Source organism: Enoplosus armatus, chromosome 2 (genome assembly GCF_043641665.1).
Source record: "Enoplosus armatus isolate fEnoArm2 chromosome 2, fEnoArm2.hap1, whole genome shotgun sequence".
Lineage (NCBI taxonomy): Eukaryota > Metazoa > Chordata > Actinopteri > Centrarchiformes > Enoplosidae > Enoplosus > Enoplosus armatus.
In genome coordinates, this window is record NC_092181.1 from 1,255,661 (window position 1) to 1,273,220 (window position 17,560).

Below are 17,560 nucleotides of genomic sequence, written 5' to 3' on the forward strand. Positions count from 1 at the left end.
TTATTCAGGATCTAAATGGCCTCAAATGACACTTTACGGCTTCCAAGGAGCCCTGTTAGAGTACTGCACAGGTGATCAGGTGTGTAGACACACAACACCCTCTTCTTGTCTTTTTTTTGTTACAAACCAATTCATTTTTAATGTAATCCGTTCTTCTGCCTTTTGCACATAAAACCTTTTGTTAAAAAATTCAAATAAAATTAAAAACAAAAGAACATAAAAGGACATTTCAAACGGAGACAAAATAAAAACACAGAGATTAAACAGAAAAGGAGGCTGCCGCCCCTCTTTCTCCTTCTGAGCAGACGCTCTTCCAGCCTGCCTCGCCCCAGCTGCCCGTCTGCTCTCAGGCCTCCATCTTCTCTTTCTTCTTGTTCTTCTTCAGGAAGGACGGGGTGCGGAACTTCTTCTTCTTCTTGGTGTTGGGCGACTTGGAGGGCGAGCTCTCGGGGGACAGTGCCTCCTCGATCTTCTCGCCGGAGCGCACCGTGATCTCCACGCTCTCCACGCTGGTGGTTAGCTGGCTGACGCGCTTGGACAACTCCTCGTCCACGTCGCCGTGGTTGTCTTTGCCGTTCATGAGGCCCGTGTGGTTCTCTGAGGGAGGGAGGGACGGAGGAGGAGTGAGACAAAGGTTAGGTGAGGACAGGGAACAAGAAACAGACGAAGGCTACTTCACTTCATTCTGCAACACACATCCTATTAAAAGACCCACAACTAATAAATAACCATATGGCTTATGCTTTATATTGACTAATATTAGTGCAAAGTGCTACGTGCGTGGAAGAGTAAATCATGTGGGAAACTAACAAAAGAAAAGAAATAAAATGCTTTTTACAGAATTTCTTTTTTATTTGATCAGTGGCTGGAATCAGAGTAGTAGTCTTAAAAAAGTGACCGGAAATTACTTATCTGATAAATCATCTTTCTGCTCAGGTAACAACAGTATTAACTGATTTATATTTCGAATTTTTAACCCAAAATCTACAGTATTTACACATATATAAAGTGGTATAATCCATAGAATACATCAGACTCATGTCCATCGTGGGCTTGCCAACATGAACTGTTGCAAAATGTAAAATTACAGAAACAGCTGGTAAAATGAGGCAACCCCCCCCCAAAAAAACATATGCTATAAAGTTGCATGAAATCCTCTCTTTGCCTGTCTCTACGTAAAAGCTTCTCCAAAGTTGTATTTTTGGCAGGGGGACGGTATCGGACAACGATATATTACAGGCGTTCGTGTTATTGTGTCCACCCTCTGAACGTCTCACTCTCCTCATGTCGTGAATGTGAGGCTTTGCTGTCCCTACTGTACAAAACACACTAATAACCACCTGAACTGTGCGCTGAACCTCTGCTTCCCACAAAGAGACACGCTGTCCCCGTGCTCTACATATTTCATAACATCCCTGCAGTGAAACTCTATAAGTGACCTGATAGCCCAGAGAGACTGTCCTGCTTTCACCTTAAAAAAACAAATGGGGCTTTGAAGACTACACCCACTCCCTTAATGACTGTTCACGTAACAGGCCTGCTGGTGTCACATCCCTGTCTCTGGGTTGCAAAGGCAGGTTAGGGAATGCAGGGCAGCGGCATCATGTTACGACGCTAGAACACGAAAACAGTGACGACTTCTTGGGTTATTTTCATCTTAGCACAAAACAAAAAATACACATGAATACGACTTTAAAAAGCAGCACGCACAACAATTGACCTGGTTTCAGCACAACAACTGGCTGACCTTGGGGGACCGCGGTGGAGTCAGAAAATATGAGTCCCCCGAGCTGATGTGCTGTCGCGGGTTAATTGTTACTCATTGTGTGGTTTTGCCTGTTTGTGCTGGAGGGAAGCTGACAGGAAGTCAATCCCATAGTGTAATTATTTACAACCTGTAAAGCGGCCGCTGTGATCTTTGTCTCTCTTGGAGGAACATCAACTGGCTTCAAATGTCAGACGCAAGATTTCTGTGTTAACAGATACAAGACTGTAGATCCAAGTGGCAGCAAGAGGCAACAATTCAATACCCAGAAATCACGTGACGCGACACTACAGCATGTTCGTGTGAACAAGCCGGCAGGTCTGTGATGTTTTACACTAAAGGCATCTCGTTTTGACTATTGTAGTGAGTGGTGCATATAAGGACGCTCTAATACTCAAAATTTAGAGTTAGCTAGCAAAAAAGTTGAAAACTTTTCTTTGCTTTCCTGCCAGGACTCTCTGCAAGAAAGCAAATTATTTGTATTAAAAAGGTTTGGGTTTGGCAGCCACTTCTGAAATCCTAGATGTTCCTGAATGCACCATCAATGAGTGCATTTAAAAGCAGTTCAAGCAAGGTACCAAAATTGCTCCTGTGATGGATTACCTATCATAGTCCTTACAACTTGATTCTTGTATTATACTGACATGAACGGAATCCGTGTGAATCCGTAACTGTATAAAATATAAATGTATGCTTTGAAAAACTGTCAGCAGTAATGTAAAAGTGCTTTTATTGCTTCATCTCTTCTGGCAGGTAAGGATGCGTTTTCATAACCAACAGCAGGAAGCAGCAATTGATTTAAACGGGTGAAAAAATCATTAGTGCAGTACAAAGTTATAGCACAGATCAGTAGTTAAGGCGCTGCATACTGAGCTCTTAGTCCATTTCATTTTAATGTGCACTCTCATGCACACACACTCAAACACACATCTTATCTTAAAGACACACAGCAAGGCTGAAACAGTCTCTCTCTCTGGCTCTGAGTGAGCGATACCTTCTTTAGCTGGAGTGCTTTGCGGGGACTGGGTGAGGGACAGAGACTGAGAGAGAGTGGAGCCGTCGTCGGAGGTTAGATCGTGCTCTCCATCTGCAGGGAGGGTGGGGAGGGGGTCGAGGCGGGTGAGGGGTGGATGAGAGGATTGCAGGGTGGTGTAGAGGATTGAAGTAGTGGGACGACAGCAGGGGTGAGTGGGATGAGAGGTTGGGGGGATGGAGGGATTTGGGATGAAGGGTCGGGGGGGGGGGGGGGGGGTCGAGAGATTAGTGGTAACACACACATGTTAGAATCAGGCCATGCACAGCTGCTTTTACACAAAATCTCCAGAATCCTTGTCTGTTGATCGTCGGGCTCTCAGAGCACCATCACTGCTATCTGTTGTCTCCTGGTGGCTGAGCGCACTGTGACATGTTGTTGTGAATCCTCGTGCAACATGCTAACACATAACATGCTAGAAATAAGGTCATTTAGTAGCTCTCTTCTTCAAATACATCAGGGATGCACTTTTACATAAAGGAAGGAGATAAACTATATTACAAGCTAAGGCTGGGCATCATTAGCACAAAGAAACTACTTCAAACTACTAAGTTTTTTGTGTGATGTAACGTAACACTGAAACACAGTTAACTCCACCACATCACCCTGATGTTATCTTTACCTGATGTAGACTTCATGAGGTCAGAAAGGTCAGAAAGCAATTTAAACCATAATAATGCCCAAAAATAATGACTTTTGATGCCCTTTATATCCTTACTCTACTTAAGAGACCTTAGAGTTTTTTTCATTTACTTAATTTCCCATCAGCTCATCAGTTTTTTTCTCCACAAGCTCCTTACGGTTCCTGGCTCTTAATGTCTGAAAAACAAATTGAGCACTCGGCCTTTTGTATCTCTAACGTGATAAAAACCCGTCTTGAACAGCTTTTATCAAAACAACTTTTATAAGTACAGTAAATGTTACAGTCCAGCTCAGCATTAGTAGCTTCATTAGTCAGAAACACTGATTAGTGTGAATGAATGACATAACCCACATCACTTTAACACATTCATGAGCACATTCAGTTGCCTGTCGTTCACAACTCAGTCATGCACAGCGTATAGAAGATAGCTGCACAACCTGGTCTGTGTTCCGTATGAGCTTATCAGATGTTTCATGTACATGAACGATATAACTTTGTATTTTTAAATATAGAACAAGCTGCATAAGCCTCGTCTTGTTGTTCAAAGTGCACCTTACACACCATGTACAGGAGGTCAGCCTCACAAGTTTACAAAATGAATATACAGACTGGACTGGACACAACTGATCACATGGTAAACCTATAAGTGTGTGTGTGTGTGTGTGTGTGTGTGTGTGTGAAGCCCAGGCCTATATCAGGCCATTACAGACGGTCTCCAGCTTGCATCCAGATTGGCCACCGGGGATTCATGGGGCTGTGGGGGCAACAGTGTCATAGCAACGGGCTCCACTCATGTGGCGGGTGTGAAGACCTGCTGTCTGTTCGGTCTGCCATCTTAGTCATACCGGTCCCTCATAAACACACACACACACACACTTGCACCATGTTTCATATGCACATAAGAGCATTTGTATGATCCTATAAACATGTATGAACACATGTGCATGCTGATGTACACACACGTACACAAACACACACTTTAATCTGGTCCAGCGTGGCAGGAGCCCGGGCAGAACGGGGACTAGTGGACAACCCCCCCTTCATTATCTGTTCACTATTGATTTTTCCCCTGCCTCTTTGAAAGGCAGTGAGACAGAGGGCTAATATGATTAGCACTGACTATCCTGTGTGTGAGTGTGTGTGTTGGTGTGTACGTGCAGACACAAGGTTAACACAGACGAAGGCAGCAGCGGAGCCCCGGGGGGACAAGCCCTCACGTTAAAAGATATATGTTTGTATGTGCAACCCCAGGCAGTGTGTTAGAATAGGGACAGAAACAGGATTATATGGATGTGTATTAACAACAAGACTGCTGAGAGAGCACAGAACAAACTGAAGATGTACAGTAATCAATCTGAAAGTCAACATTTGAGGAGGAGGAGGAGGGACAGATTTACAAGTTTAAAGAAATCCTGATTTGGTTCGAGCTCAGTTTGAAATCTGCTCCAGCTGTTTTAGCCGATTCTGAGCACTGAAAAATGTCAGATGGTGCTTGTTAACAACTTTAACAGGCTTCAGCAAGACATGCCCACATCTGGCACATCTTGTTCTTCACACCAGGAAGTAGCCAGACTCTATTAGAAAGAGGAATCTACTAGATTGAGACTTGACTTCTAGGTCAAATCCAACAGATTTCACCCTCAGTGCCTGTCAGGGATACAAACTAGAGCTGAACTTGTACTGAATTTGTTGAGGCCCATACTGATATCTGGGAATAACAGAACTCAGACAATGGTATATCGGCCAATGTTTAAACAAACGTTTTCCACATGGATACGTCTAATTTTGCTATTCAAGCGTTGTGATAAAGATACTGCATGTCGTGAGCAGGATATTTTACAGTTGAACAATACATTTTACTTTAAAAGACGACAGTAACAGTAAAAATAACACAACAGTAAATTCTAAACAGTAACACACAATATATTCAATTTAAGAGAAATTGAAGTTAAAATAATCCTTAAAAATGCTACTTATTAAACATATTCTGCTGCCATGTCCAGCCAACATATACTCCGATATCTGTGATCTAGTGACAAATCTTGCTCACTCAAACTAATCTCTTCCTGTGTGTCTTACAGATTGATTATTGATTGATTGTTTTAAACCCGCTCAATCATTTGTGGTTAAATGAACCTTCACAGATTGGTAGGATTGTTTGCAGCTCACACAGAGGGACAAGTCTTTGGCTTTGAGTACAAGTCACTGTGTGTGTGTGTGTGTGTGTGTGTGTGTGTGTGTGTCCAGTCCATATGTCTCTCAGTGTGACTGGGCTCTTGTGGTGTTTGTCTTGTGGTGAATGAGTTCAGAATCAAGTCCACACACCTATGAACATAAATGAATTCATGGACTGGTGTGTATGAATTTGCATGTTTGTTTAAGTGTGTGTGTGTGTGTGTGTGTGTGTGTGTCGTACCGCTGAGGCCTAGTTGCCTCCTCTCCACGTTCTTGTGGTACTCCGCCATGTCCTTCTCTGACAGCTCACTGAAGGGGTTGGGAGGCAGGGGAGCCATCTGCTCCTCCTCTGTGGGCACGTATGGCTGGGGAGGAGACAGGGAGAGGGGTGAGCATGTGAGAGCACACACACACACACACACACACACACACACACACACACACACACACACACACACACACACAGTAACAGTCAGGAGGCACATGCACACACTCTGAAATGAAAAACCAAAGCACAAACAAACAAACAAACACACACAAACTGATGTACGCATCAGAGCATAACCGCATGCAGATACAAAAACCAGATCTCACTTTTTCTCACACACTCATAGACAGATTTAAACACACAAACGAAAAAAGAAAACGTCCTAAAGGCAAACACACCCACTGTGTCTGAGAGGGACAATCATTCATTACGGCAGGACTAAGGCCGCTCACGTAAAGATAAAAGTGTCGACCACATCACACAGAACTCATCTAACCACCGACTCTGCACAGACGTTTTCAACCAATTAGTCTGCAAACCCAAACATCTTTTTAACAGACTGTGGAAAATAAACACTGCAAAAGCAAATTACACCAGGAGCACCGTCATGCTCACAAAACATGTCACACTCATGCACACAAAACACACACTTTTTACAACATGTCTGCTTAGATTTCTGTGTAAACATATGTCCTATGAACCATCATGCCCCAACACGACATCTCAACGAGTGGAAGTTGCTCTCTGGGGCAGAAATAAAACTCATTGAAAATTCATTTAAAATAGGTGTCGATTTCAAAACACTGATGAACACATGCAATGTTTCCTGTTCTGAAGGGACAAAAAGGTGTCAATCAAATCCACGAAAAACAAGAGAGTCAAATAAAAAACACCACCGCAAACAGCAACAATTAGCAAACACGTGTGCATATTTACCAGAACCTTTATCTGCACCGGATCCTTCAAGACAAGACACCAACCACAAAACCATCAGCATGGAAATGCTTGGTATTAATAACTGTCTTTTTAATCATGTCTCTTGATAACTAAGTGCAACTGTCATCATACTCGAGGTTCATTTAGTCTTTGCAAAATGTGCTCGCTTGCCTCCCCCTAGTGGTCAAGAGGTGTCATTAAGCTGTCTGCTGAACTGTTGAAGGGACACAGACTCAGCTGCTTTCACTAACCCTAACCCTTCTCATGACTGTGCGGGCTGCGAGCAGATGTCTAATCAGCCAGAATAACTGAGAACACCTTTGAGTTCCTGCTCAATAAACAAGTAATTAGGGAAAGCTGTGTTGTCGCTATTCCTTCAGTGCAGCAGGGAGGCTGAGACACTACTGGACCTTTTTTGGAGCATTTGCTTAAATCCTGAAACATAAATGCCTCTGACTCTGAATGCAAAGAAAAAACACAACTGAAAAGCAGCTACTGTTTATGTTGCTGCTGTGAAATTTAAAAACTCAATGAAAACTCTCCATGAAAATCTGATTTAATGTGTTTTTCATCATCGTCATTACTTTCTATTAACAGAAGAATATCCTGAGCTGCCCTTGGTGCCAGAGAACAGTTTAAAGCAATCTACATTCACTCAGGTATTTTTCTGTGAAAAACGTTGTATTTTTGTTTTTCATTTGTGTAACTGGCCAGCTGTAGACTTCAGATGATTTGATGCAAATCCTCACCCGTCGAGGTGCATCTACAGGTATGCCGGCAAGGTGTTGAGAGCGCGGCCCTGATGTCATCACATCAAACCGGTTCTGCTCTCTGATCTGTAACAGGACAAAACACACAATCAGGTCATCAGGAAGCAGGAAGTGTTGACAGTGACTTTGAAGGATTTAAAACTACGGTCAAAACAATATATGACTCACTTTGTTCCTCTTCTCCAGCACCTCACTGGGGTTTGTGTTGAGAGGGACAAACTGATTGGGGTCCTCAATCCGGATCGGGGTTCCCGTCTCCTCCGCCTTCATCCACTGTGGAAGGAAGGCAGGTGAAAGCAGGTGAGATCAAAGCTGTCGGCTCGAAGTAATAATGACCTCGCACTGTAAAAATCCGTAAAAACTGTACTCTGACTATTGTATGTAACTTATTTAGCACTTTTAAAAACAACTGGAAACAAGCAAACAACGAAACCAGTCAAAACCAAAATCAAAAAGCGTGGGTCACAAACTGGGGGGAGTTTGAAAGCAATGTGCATCCACCAGTCAGGGAGGGTCTGATAAAAAAACTCTACTGAGTTGCATTATGGGAATTATTATCATTAGAGATTAAGTCGGGACATTTCTGTGTCTGCATTCTTTTTCGATGTGTCTCCTGTGAAACACACTTTGTGGAAGTGCAAAACTAAATCATTTGATTCCTCATTAATCACGAGGCCTCAAAGGTAAATAACATCAACCAGTGCAACTACACCACATAGTACTGTAGTATAGTTCTCTCTTCAGCCTGTAGATGGCGATCTAGTATCAGGTTTTAAACACTGGGATACAACTGCAAAACTATGTGAATGACAGGTCAGGCTCTAATGTCCACTTTGTCACTCCATGTCCATGTTTCACAACACAAACACAAACATGAACACATACGTACTTTGTTCAAACCCTAGAGTTTTGAGTTTTGTGTTTTGTGTCTCCTATTTTCAGGAAGATATACATATTCAGCTTCATGCATTTAGAAAACAGTATAAAAAGTGAAATCTTCTCCTGTTTGCGATCATCGACACACTTTCTGCTCACCGTGGTTGTCCGGCTGTTGTAGCGCTCCTCTCCGCCCTCCACGCTGACCTTGGTGTAGCTGTTGGGCGAGTTGAGCCAGCGCGTCTTCTCCCTCTGCTGCCGCTGCTGCAGGAACTTGAAGGGCAGCCGCGTGGCACAACTGTCCCCGTCCTCCTCGAACATGAATGCCGTCACTGTGGCGGGGATCTCCACGTCACTCTTGTGCCTCGGCTTGTCTCGCACGATGGGGTGCCTGTAGGCGTGACCTGTCCTGTAGCCCTGCAGCAGGAGACAAGATCACACATACAGTTCTTTGATCTGAAACAATTTGGTTTGTTTAGGTTCGCATTGAGCAACAACCAGGAGGCAAAACCTCATATCTATGTAGCCTCCATTTGACTTCCACTCATTCTACTGCTGTGGCACCCTGTTCACCCCATGAGGACCATTAAATGGTCTTCACTCATAGGTCACATCATTATACATACATGCAGAGAATGTTTTGAATTCAGTCATTTTTACACCAGGAGAGATTGAATTGGACCAAATGCAAAACAGAAATGAGCATTTATTCAGCGGCTTTTCCTTCCTGTAATGCTGGTTGAGCTGTCAGTTTCACAGTTACTCAAATGGAAAAGAAAGAGTCGAACAGTGTTGTGACAACAGGGTGTCTGGCAGCACAGAGGACAGAGTCAGAGAGCCATTTCCTGTCTGACCCCCCCTGGCCTCTCTCCCTCTCCTCTTTATCCTCATCTTTCTTTTTCTCTCACACTCTCTGCAGCTGAACTCTCACTTGATCCTACTGTTCCTCAGACATTTTTCCACACTTGGCTCGACAGTGAAGTTCCGTTCTTTTCCTTTTTGTCCTTTTCTATTCATCTCAGTTCCACGGTCAAAGCTGACCTTTCAACTTGACTCGATCCCCCTCTTTCATGCAGTTACAATCAGCTGGGCTGCCATGCAACATCCTGCTTCACATTCCCTATTTGTTTTACACATTAAAATAGGGAAGTTCTTTGCATTTGTATAATGGTTATTACAGGGGATGGAGAGAGTAGCTATTTTATTTTCTTCTCCTTCATTTCGCCGCCATCACTGTGTCTGGGTCTCATATCGAAACCAAGAGCTTATCCGGTACAAAAGCTGTGTTTATGAGGTGTGATGCCAGGAGAGACACAGAGATGAGCTGTTTGGAGTCTCGACAGGCTGAATGATTGAGAGGGGAGAGAGCAGACGAAGAGAGAGCATAAACTTCTAATTGTGTCATTTAAAATGAATCTCTCCTTCCTCAAACTATTTCTGTTCTGGGCATTTTCTGCTAATACAGTTTAGGTCTCTGTAGGGGGCGCTCTTTTTCTAATTCTGCTCAACCACGGTGGCCACCACTGCACACTGTAGCTAGCTACCCAGTCCCCCTTCTGCTTATTACAAAGAAACAGAAATGTACTATAAAACAAACCACAGAGGATTTCTCCCAGGGCGGACATGGTGTTCAAAACAGCAATGAAATGCTGGTGCAATGGTTGTGTCAAAGAAAAGCCAAAGACATTTACATGTATGAAAATGACACACAGTATGCCTTTAAAGGACTGGTTTAGTAGAAAAACGACCTCTCACAAGGCCACAATCTGCTAAGATTCAAGAAAGGAAAAGAAATCCTCTGAGTACTCTTATCTCCATGTCATTTTAATATTTGCCTCTGAGCTTATTTGTACAAAGAAAACACACAGAAGTGGAGTTAAAAGTGAAGGTTAAGTTATCATGTGTAGTCATTTAATGAGCCTGAGGCATTATGATAAACAGATGTGTGTACAAGTCGTCTCACTCTGACGTCTGTGGACTCACCAGGTTATCCAGCATCCTCATCAGAGACTCAAACTCCAGCTCGCCAACCTTCCACTTGTACTGGCCGGCCATGTTGACAGCAGCCGCTGTGGCCACGGCGTGCACTCGTGATTTGTACTTCTCCTGGTCCAGCACTATCAAGTTGTCCACGCCGCCAGCACACGAGATGGCATTCACCTAAAATCACAAGGTAAGGACATTTGAGCGTGTGAGCCTCTACTGACGACCGATGGCTTATGCAACACAAAACACAGAGAAAGGCCTTTCTTCTGGCAAACGTCTGTGGCATTAGATCATCCACCTAAAAAGGGAATACGCAGGATGAAAGACGTTACTAACCAAAACCAAAATGAGATACCCCTCAATCTAAAGCTGCCACAGCACCAAGGGATATACAGTACATGGCATACAACAGACATGGTTGGGGGGATTTATTTATAGAAATTAAGCTGGGCTTTGCAGGATGGATTAATATTTTCTTTTGCTTGACCGGGGAGAGTCAATCAGGAGATTTGGTATGCCTGTTTCAGCGAGGGACACGACAGCATCTCTAAAATCCTCCGCACAAGTGAACACAAAGACACGTGAGAATCCAGCAGCAAAACACCAGAGAAATCCCGCACATAACGCTGACTTCAAGCACACATACACGTCATGACGACTCTTATAGCTCTGCCTCTGTACAGCACAAGTCAAGATAACTGCTATTTCAAACTTTTACTTTTCCAACTGTTTATCCTTCGACTCAATATATGGATATATTTATTTTATCAAATTGTATTATGAAATCAGTTGAGCGACTCCACTATCTTACCACATGTCCCCTAACAATGGCAGAAGCACCCCCTGAGGCACAGATGACAGAATTTGTCAGCGTCTCATTGGCTAAGATTTTTACGATACGACGAAATTGAATATCAGCCTATAATGAATACTGAATCAATAATCATTCATTATCTCCTGCCTGATCCAGACCTCCTGAAATCCCCTCTGCCATCCTCCTTTCAGCTTTCTTACCAACACAATAAGTAAAAGGAAGAACAACACCCTCTTCTCTAAACGCTGCTTTGGCCCGACATCAACAACAACACATCCACTTGTTCCTCCCTTCATCAAACTCCTAATAGCCTGGCTCTGATATTGTTTAGCCAACATCTGCCACAAGATTATGATTTATGGAGTGTTGTTAAATTAGTGAGAGTGGGGAAATGTGGAAAAGCAGAGATTATATTTAGGGGGAAAGCTGCCGCCCTGCTGGTCGGGTTAGGGTAGTGCAGCAGGAGAAGCTGAGTGGTGCTGGAATGTGCTGGGTGTCCGAAACAGCAGCAGTTAGCTAGTGTGTGTGTTGGTGTGTGTGTGTGTACCTGGATTTCACAGGCATACTGGGCATTGTAGATGTAGTGAAAGGCCTCCTCAATGGTTTCCCCGAGAGCAACGACACCGTGATTCCTCAGCACCAAAACCTGCAACACAGAGACAGAAACAGTGATTGGGAGCAGCAGATCAAACAGAGGTCAATTTGTCCAACTTGTCAAAGCTGTGACTGTACAATTATGTGACAAGTAACCACCACAACATTTCTGATTCCATGCATCGACACGGGTTGCAGCACGCGATGACGATGGCCTGGCAACAGACCGGCGGTGGAAATTCCCTTGAATTCCCTGAATCTTTGCCAATTTAAATTCTGTTGATCTCTGATAAAGAAGCCAAGTGCAAGACGCTCACATGGGGACGCACGTGCAGTGTCAGAGATGAGGAGGAAGAAGGTGACCCAAACATCACTGATATTTCAACAGGATGTGCTGGTTTGACTGTCTTGCTACTGTTTCCTATCGAAAATACACCACACCCTGATAATTAGCTCATTTCTCTTTCTTGACTGCAAGGACACGGAATAAAAACACCCCTTCCTTGAGCATGTGAAAAAACCTTTCTGAAATGTTCACATCTTCACATTATCTTTTCTAATAAGCAAAGTATTCCTTTAAGAACGATGAGGACTGCCCAGCTGGAAGAACTTGCTCGGTGCTTGGTTTTCTTGGTTTTCCTACCTTCGTCGTCGGCCCCAGGGCCTTCTGCAGCTCTCTGCGCTCCTCCTGGTCGTCCAGGCTGCCCTGGTAGTTGTAGTAGGCGATATCGCCCAGAATCAATGCCTCCTGGGAAATGGGCAGGATGCCACACTTCATAGATGACACCTAAAGCAGGGACATATGAGAGATAAGAAGCTTTGGCAGATGTGTTACAGCTGTTTCATTCATCTGAGTCTGCAGCTGTCATGTCTCTCTGATGCCTGTGTGTGAAGAATACTTCTCAGATGACGAGTCGAGTGCACATACACACAAACACTTTCCATAACAGCGTCTATTCACAGATAATTACTCCTTTTTTGTTGAGGTGTGATATAATTACGCCATTCAATTTTCTAAACCTCCCTGAAACAACTCAACTCAAAATCCCATCTGATGATCACACAGCAAAAAGAGCTTCAGGTGTGATGTGGACTTACAGCAGCCATGGCAGGAGTGTGCACATGTATGACGCAGCGGATGTCTGGACGCATGGAGTAGATGGCAGCGTGGGGGCTGAAACCTGCGGGGTCGATCCTCAGGTTGGTGGAGCCCTGTTCGATCACATCCCCGATGATGTTGACCTTCACCTGGGGAAACAAGGAGAACAGACAAAGTCAGTGGATGCTTCGTGGATTTCTGGCCTGGAAGTGGAGCTGCTGGATGTAAAGCTCTGACTGTTTTTACCCAGAACCTTTTCCTTTTTCGTAACTGGCGCAAAGACACTCAAACACATGCTGAACAAAGCTTTTTGAAAACTTGACAGCAGCATCGTCTAAACGGGTCTCCTGAGAAGGGAGGGGAGAGAATATGATGAGGGCTGGAGGAGAGCAGAGGGAGACATACTGTAAAACTAACCATGCCCAGATCAGTGTAATCAAATGTGCCGAGGCACTTAAGCTCATCCAGAGACTGACACACAACCAGATCCACCCCCTCACACACAAACACAGAGCTGACAACCCGCCAACATTAACTAAGAAGACATAAACACAAGTCAGAATCAATGAGCGTGAAAACAAATCACATTATCAACGATTCCTCCTCTCTGTCCGCTCTTCTCCAGGAAATGAATTGAAGCGTTACCAGGAAACATAATATAGTCAGGGAGCGCACATGACGTCCTTTACTGTGACAACTTCATTACCAGCCAGTTATTAGATTACAGGACGGGAGAGAAGAGCGATGGAGGGAAAGATAGAGGTGGAGACCTGGAGGGAAGAAAGACAGATAACTGGACAAAGAGACTGAGGTACAAAACCTGAAGGAAGAGCAACGACAAAACCGACTGCAGATGTCATTCCGCACCGTAAAAACCTAATAGCAAACAGGAAACACAGCCTTGCCTGCAGACCTTGTACAAAACCGCATGTTGTTCTGTGATACAAACCAGAACCTACAAGCTCACATTTCTCTTTCACAACACAAAGTCCAAGTGTGTGTTATCACAACAGGAATCCATCATCCAGCCCGAGGCTGATGAAATACATTCAGTTCAGCTGGAGCCGGCTGAATGTGTACAGGGTCTCGTTTTTTGCTCATGTGCTTCACTTCAGCTGCACTTTGCTCCTTCCTTGGAGGAATAACTTGTTCAGCAGAGGATGTGACAGGGAAGGGGTGCTGCAGTGACATTCAGGAAATGAATGTATGCACCACAATACTCTCATCAGCCTCCTTACCACAAAACTAGTGCAACAGAAACCTGAATTAGAAATAAATGGTGCATCAAAACTATACATCCCTGGTCAAATAAGCAGAAAAGGCATTTCTGTGAAGTCTTTTAAGACATGCAGGCTCCTTTCTCCGAATCACCACTTTATCTGAGACTTATCACTAAAAAAGCAGCTGCTTCATACCTTTAAACATCACAAGGTTGAGTACTACCTTTTTACTTTGGGTGTGGTTAGGAAAACATTATTTGAAATGCAGAAAATTGAAAATAAAACAATATTAAAATGCCATGGTTACTTCATGGTTTCACCCTCTAATTCAAATTCAAAACTTCAGTGTGACCTGAGTGGCAGTGGTGATACATTGTGTGACATTATTATTGTTTCACAACTGTAGAATTAGCGCTGCATACTGAACCAGTTTCAGAGAGTATTAAAAGTATCAAAGGTTATAAGGTACCAAAGAGATAAAATGCTTCAGGTTCTTTTTAACTTATTAACTGATTAAAAACATGACTTTTTGTTGGCTTTCTTTTGTGTTTTTGCACGTCTTGCATGTTTATATTAACATCAAAAACTAATGGATTCGTGACTTTGGCTTTATTAGAACATCCATATTAGAACGAAGCCTCAGGTGTTGTACTGACAGGAATACAGAAAGATATGGATTGATTAAGACCCCAGGGTGGAGTCCACGGCTTGCTGGTGATCTTGGAGTCAACTCACGCTGAACATCCTGAGACAAGTCCTGAGTGGTGCTCTGCCTTTCAACAGCCAGATGGATGTTTGGATGGATGACTGTCTATTGATCTTTCACCCAGCAGAGGAAAGTGAATGGCACTAGCCGAGCGTAACTAACTACCGCCATTTTTGTCTCTGCACACCCCCACAGCCACAGCCAGCTGTCGGACGATCGAACATCGATTGGGCTACATCACATGTCCGGTACAGTAACAGTTCACCCTGTCACGTCCTTCAAAATATGGCTCCCTCACTCTGCAGCAGCCTGTCCGTCAAACCCGCCCTACTGCTGAGAGGCCCCTCTACCATAGCACTTCTAATTATAAAAGATGCCAAAGAAATGTGACTGGGCTGGATGGAAAGTAGATGATAAGAAGTCTGTAGAGGAGAGTGGGGCCTGAGGAGGAAGTGTGGGCAGCTGGAACTTGAACATGAAATCTTCAAAGATAATTCCAGTTGACTTTAACCTCCCGACCCTCTGATGCAAAGTCGATCTCTATCATTGCACTGGTGTCAAACTAAACCAAAAGATGAATGTTACCGAGAACCAAAAACACTGAGATTGAATTTGTCTACGAACTCATGTGACCCCGTCTTCATCTCAAACAGAGAGATTGAGAGGGAGACTAAACATCAGCCTTTCTCTGACGCCACGGCCTCCACCCAGCAGACCCCGACACGACCTCTCACACTCTTTATTCTGGGTGACTTCCTCTTAATCAATCTGTTTGCCTCCCTGGACGCTTGAACTCAACCATGTAACTATAGAGATCACCGGGTCAAAACAGGCTGAGAGAAGAAGAAGAAGAAGAAGAAGAAAGAGCGAACAGAGAAAGATATATATTACATACATACATTTTAGGTTGTGTCTTCTATTTGACAGATTTCATGTTTTCTGCACTTTATTTTTTATCAATATACATTTTAACTATGTGAACTTTTGCATTGTATTCCCAAGTAACTAAAGCACAAATCTTCCTGTAAAAGTAGCTTTATTGATCATCTGATTTCATATTCTGTGCTCGACAGAAACTAGCAGCACAAAAAATGTGAAATTAAAAACAGACTTGGAGATGAGTAAAGAATAAATGTGTCTCAATGACCTTAAAAATGCTGGTAAATTCACTCTTCGCTCTCTTTGCTATCAGGTAGCAGCAGAAAGCAGGTTACCAGCTGGAACTAAACTTCAGCTGAGTATCAGAGCATATCTCTGCCTGCCAGCCACCCCGGCAGGTCGAACAGTGAAATCTGCCTGTCAGCATTATGGCTCCTTCATCCAGCCACATTACACAGGTGTGTGTGTATGTTTGCACAGGTGTTAAAGATAAAGTAGGAGAGCAGTACGACAAAGCAGAGAGAACAGAGGAGAGAGAAACCGCATCCACCAGAAACATGAAAAGCCTCCCAAGAATTTACAACTACTGGACAAGTTGATATTATTATATTCTATAATGTACAAATGGCCTTCAAACTGGTGTTTTAAATACGACAACAACTGAAAGTTTTACATATTTCACAAGTTGTGGTTGACAAATACAGTATTTTTCAGGGAAATATAAATGTTAAAGTGTTTTTTGTACATCAGAATGGTCGATCATGCCAAGCATTAACCATTATTTTATTCAGGTTATTCAGTGTGTCTACAAAACAATCTATGGCATAAATTATTTTATTAATTCCACAAATCAGGGTGTTGTATCTTGTTTTTAACACTGAGAAATCCCAATTAAATGTTGTCTTTTCAGCTTTTTCAACTTGATACATTGGAATAAGCAGAAATAAACACTTGGATGGAAACCAGCGGGAGAAAGTGGAGCAAGAGAAAGAGGAAAACAGAGACAAACAGATGGAAATAGAAACTGAATTAGAGGGAGTTGAAATGTAAGGCAGGAGGAAACAGGGCCGCTAACAGATTATTACAAATGTTACTGCACGTCTATTGACACGGCATGCCAGCACTGTGACGACATGTGCACTCTTTGAACCGAAACTAGACGGGCAAACAAACCTGAATCGCTATTTGCTTGTTTCAGGAAAACAGCCGACAGAGAGAAGGGACACTTTGGACGAACTCGTGTCAATACGAGCACAGCCCGTGACACAAAACATGATCAACACAAGTACAGAGAGAGAGCGAGAGAGGGGGAGGGAGAGAGAGAGAGGGGGGGGGGGGGAGGGAAAGAGAGAGAGAGAGAGGGGGGAGAGAGAGAGAGAGGGGGGGGGGGGGGGGGGGGAAGAGAGAGAGAGCGAGAGAGGGGGGAGAGAGAGAGGGGGGAGAGAGAGGGAGGGAGAGAGAGAGAGAGAGGGAGAGAGAGAGAAAGAGAGAGAGAGAGAGAGAGAGGGAGAGAGGGGGGGAGGGGAGGGGAGAGAGAGAGAGAGGGAGAGAGAGAGGGAGAGAGAGAGAGGGCGAGAGAGAGAGGGGGAGGGAGGGAGGGAGGGAGGGGGGAGAGAGAGAGAGAGAGAGGGCGAGAGAGAGAGGGGGAGGGAGGGAGGGAGGGAGGGGGAGAGAGAGAGAGAGAGAGAGAGAGAGAGAGAGAGAGGGGGGAGGGAGAGAGAGAGAGAGAGAGAGAGAGAGAGGGGGGAGAGGGAGAGGGAGAGAGAGAGAGAGAGGGGGAGAGAGAGAGAGAGAGA

General features: G+C 44.0%; 1 protein-coding gene across 3 annotated transcripts in view; it reads right to left on the reverse strand.

Moving 5' to 3' along the window:
* Positions 1-228: 228 nt before the first annotated feature.
* The window catches only part of add3a (adducin 3 (gamma) a), a 35,267-nt gene continuing 17,935 nt past the window's right edge, over positions 229-17,560 (reverse strand). The window contains exons 6-16 of one of the 3 annotated variants that reach the window (XM_070913261.1): positions 12,959-13,108; positions 12,504-12,647; positions 11,814-11,912; positions 10,450-10,626; positions 8,626-8,883; positions 7,759-7,863; positions 7,570-7,656; positions 6,821-6,844; positions 5,858-5,981; positions 2,760-2,852; positions 229-597 (exon numbers count right to left, since the gene is read on the reverse strand). In XM_070913261.1, coding sequence (XP_070769362.1) covers positions 347-597; positions 2,760-2,852; positions 5,858-5,981; positions 6,821-6,844; positions 7,570-7,656; positions 7,759-7,863; positions 8,626-8,883; positions 10,450-10,626; positions 11,814-11,912; positions 12,504-12,647; positions 12,959-13,108 — 1,512 coding nt within the window. In that variant the 3' untranslated portion in view covers positions 229-346. The remainder of the gene's footprint in view (positions 598-2,759; positions 2,853-5,857; positions 5,982-6,820; positions 6,845-7,569; positions 7,657-7,758; positions 7,864-8,625; positions 8,884-10,449; positions 10,627-11,813; positions 11,913-12,503; positions 12,648-12,958; positions 13,109-17,560) is intronic. The other 2 variants (XM_070913253.1, XM_070913270.1) reach the window with 2 other exon arrangements.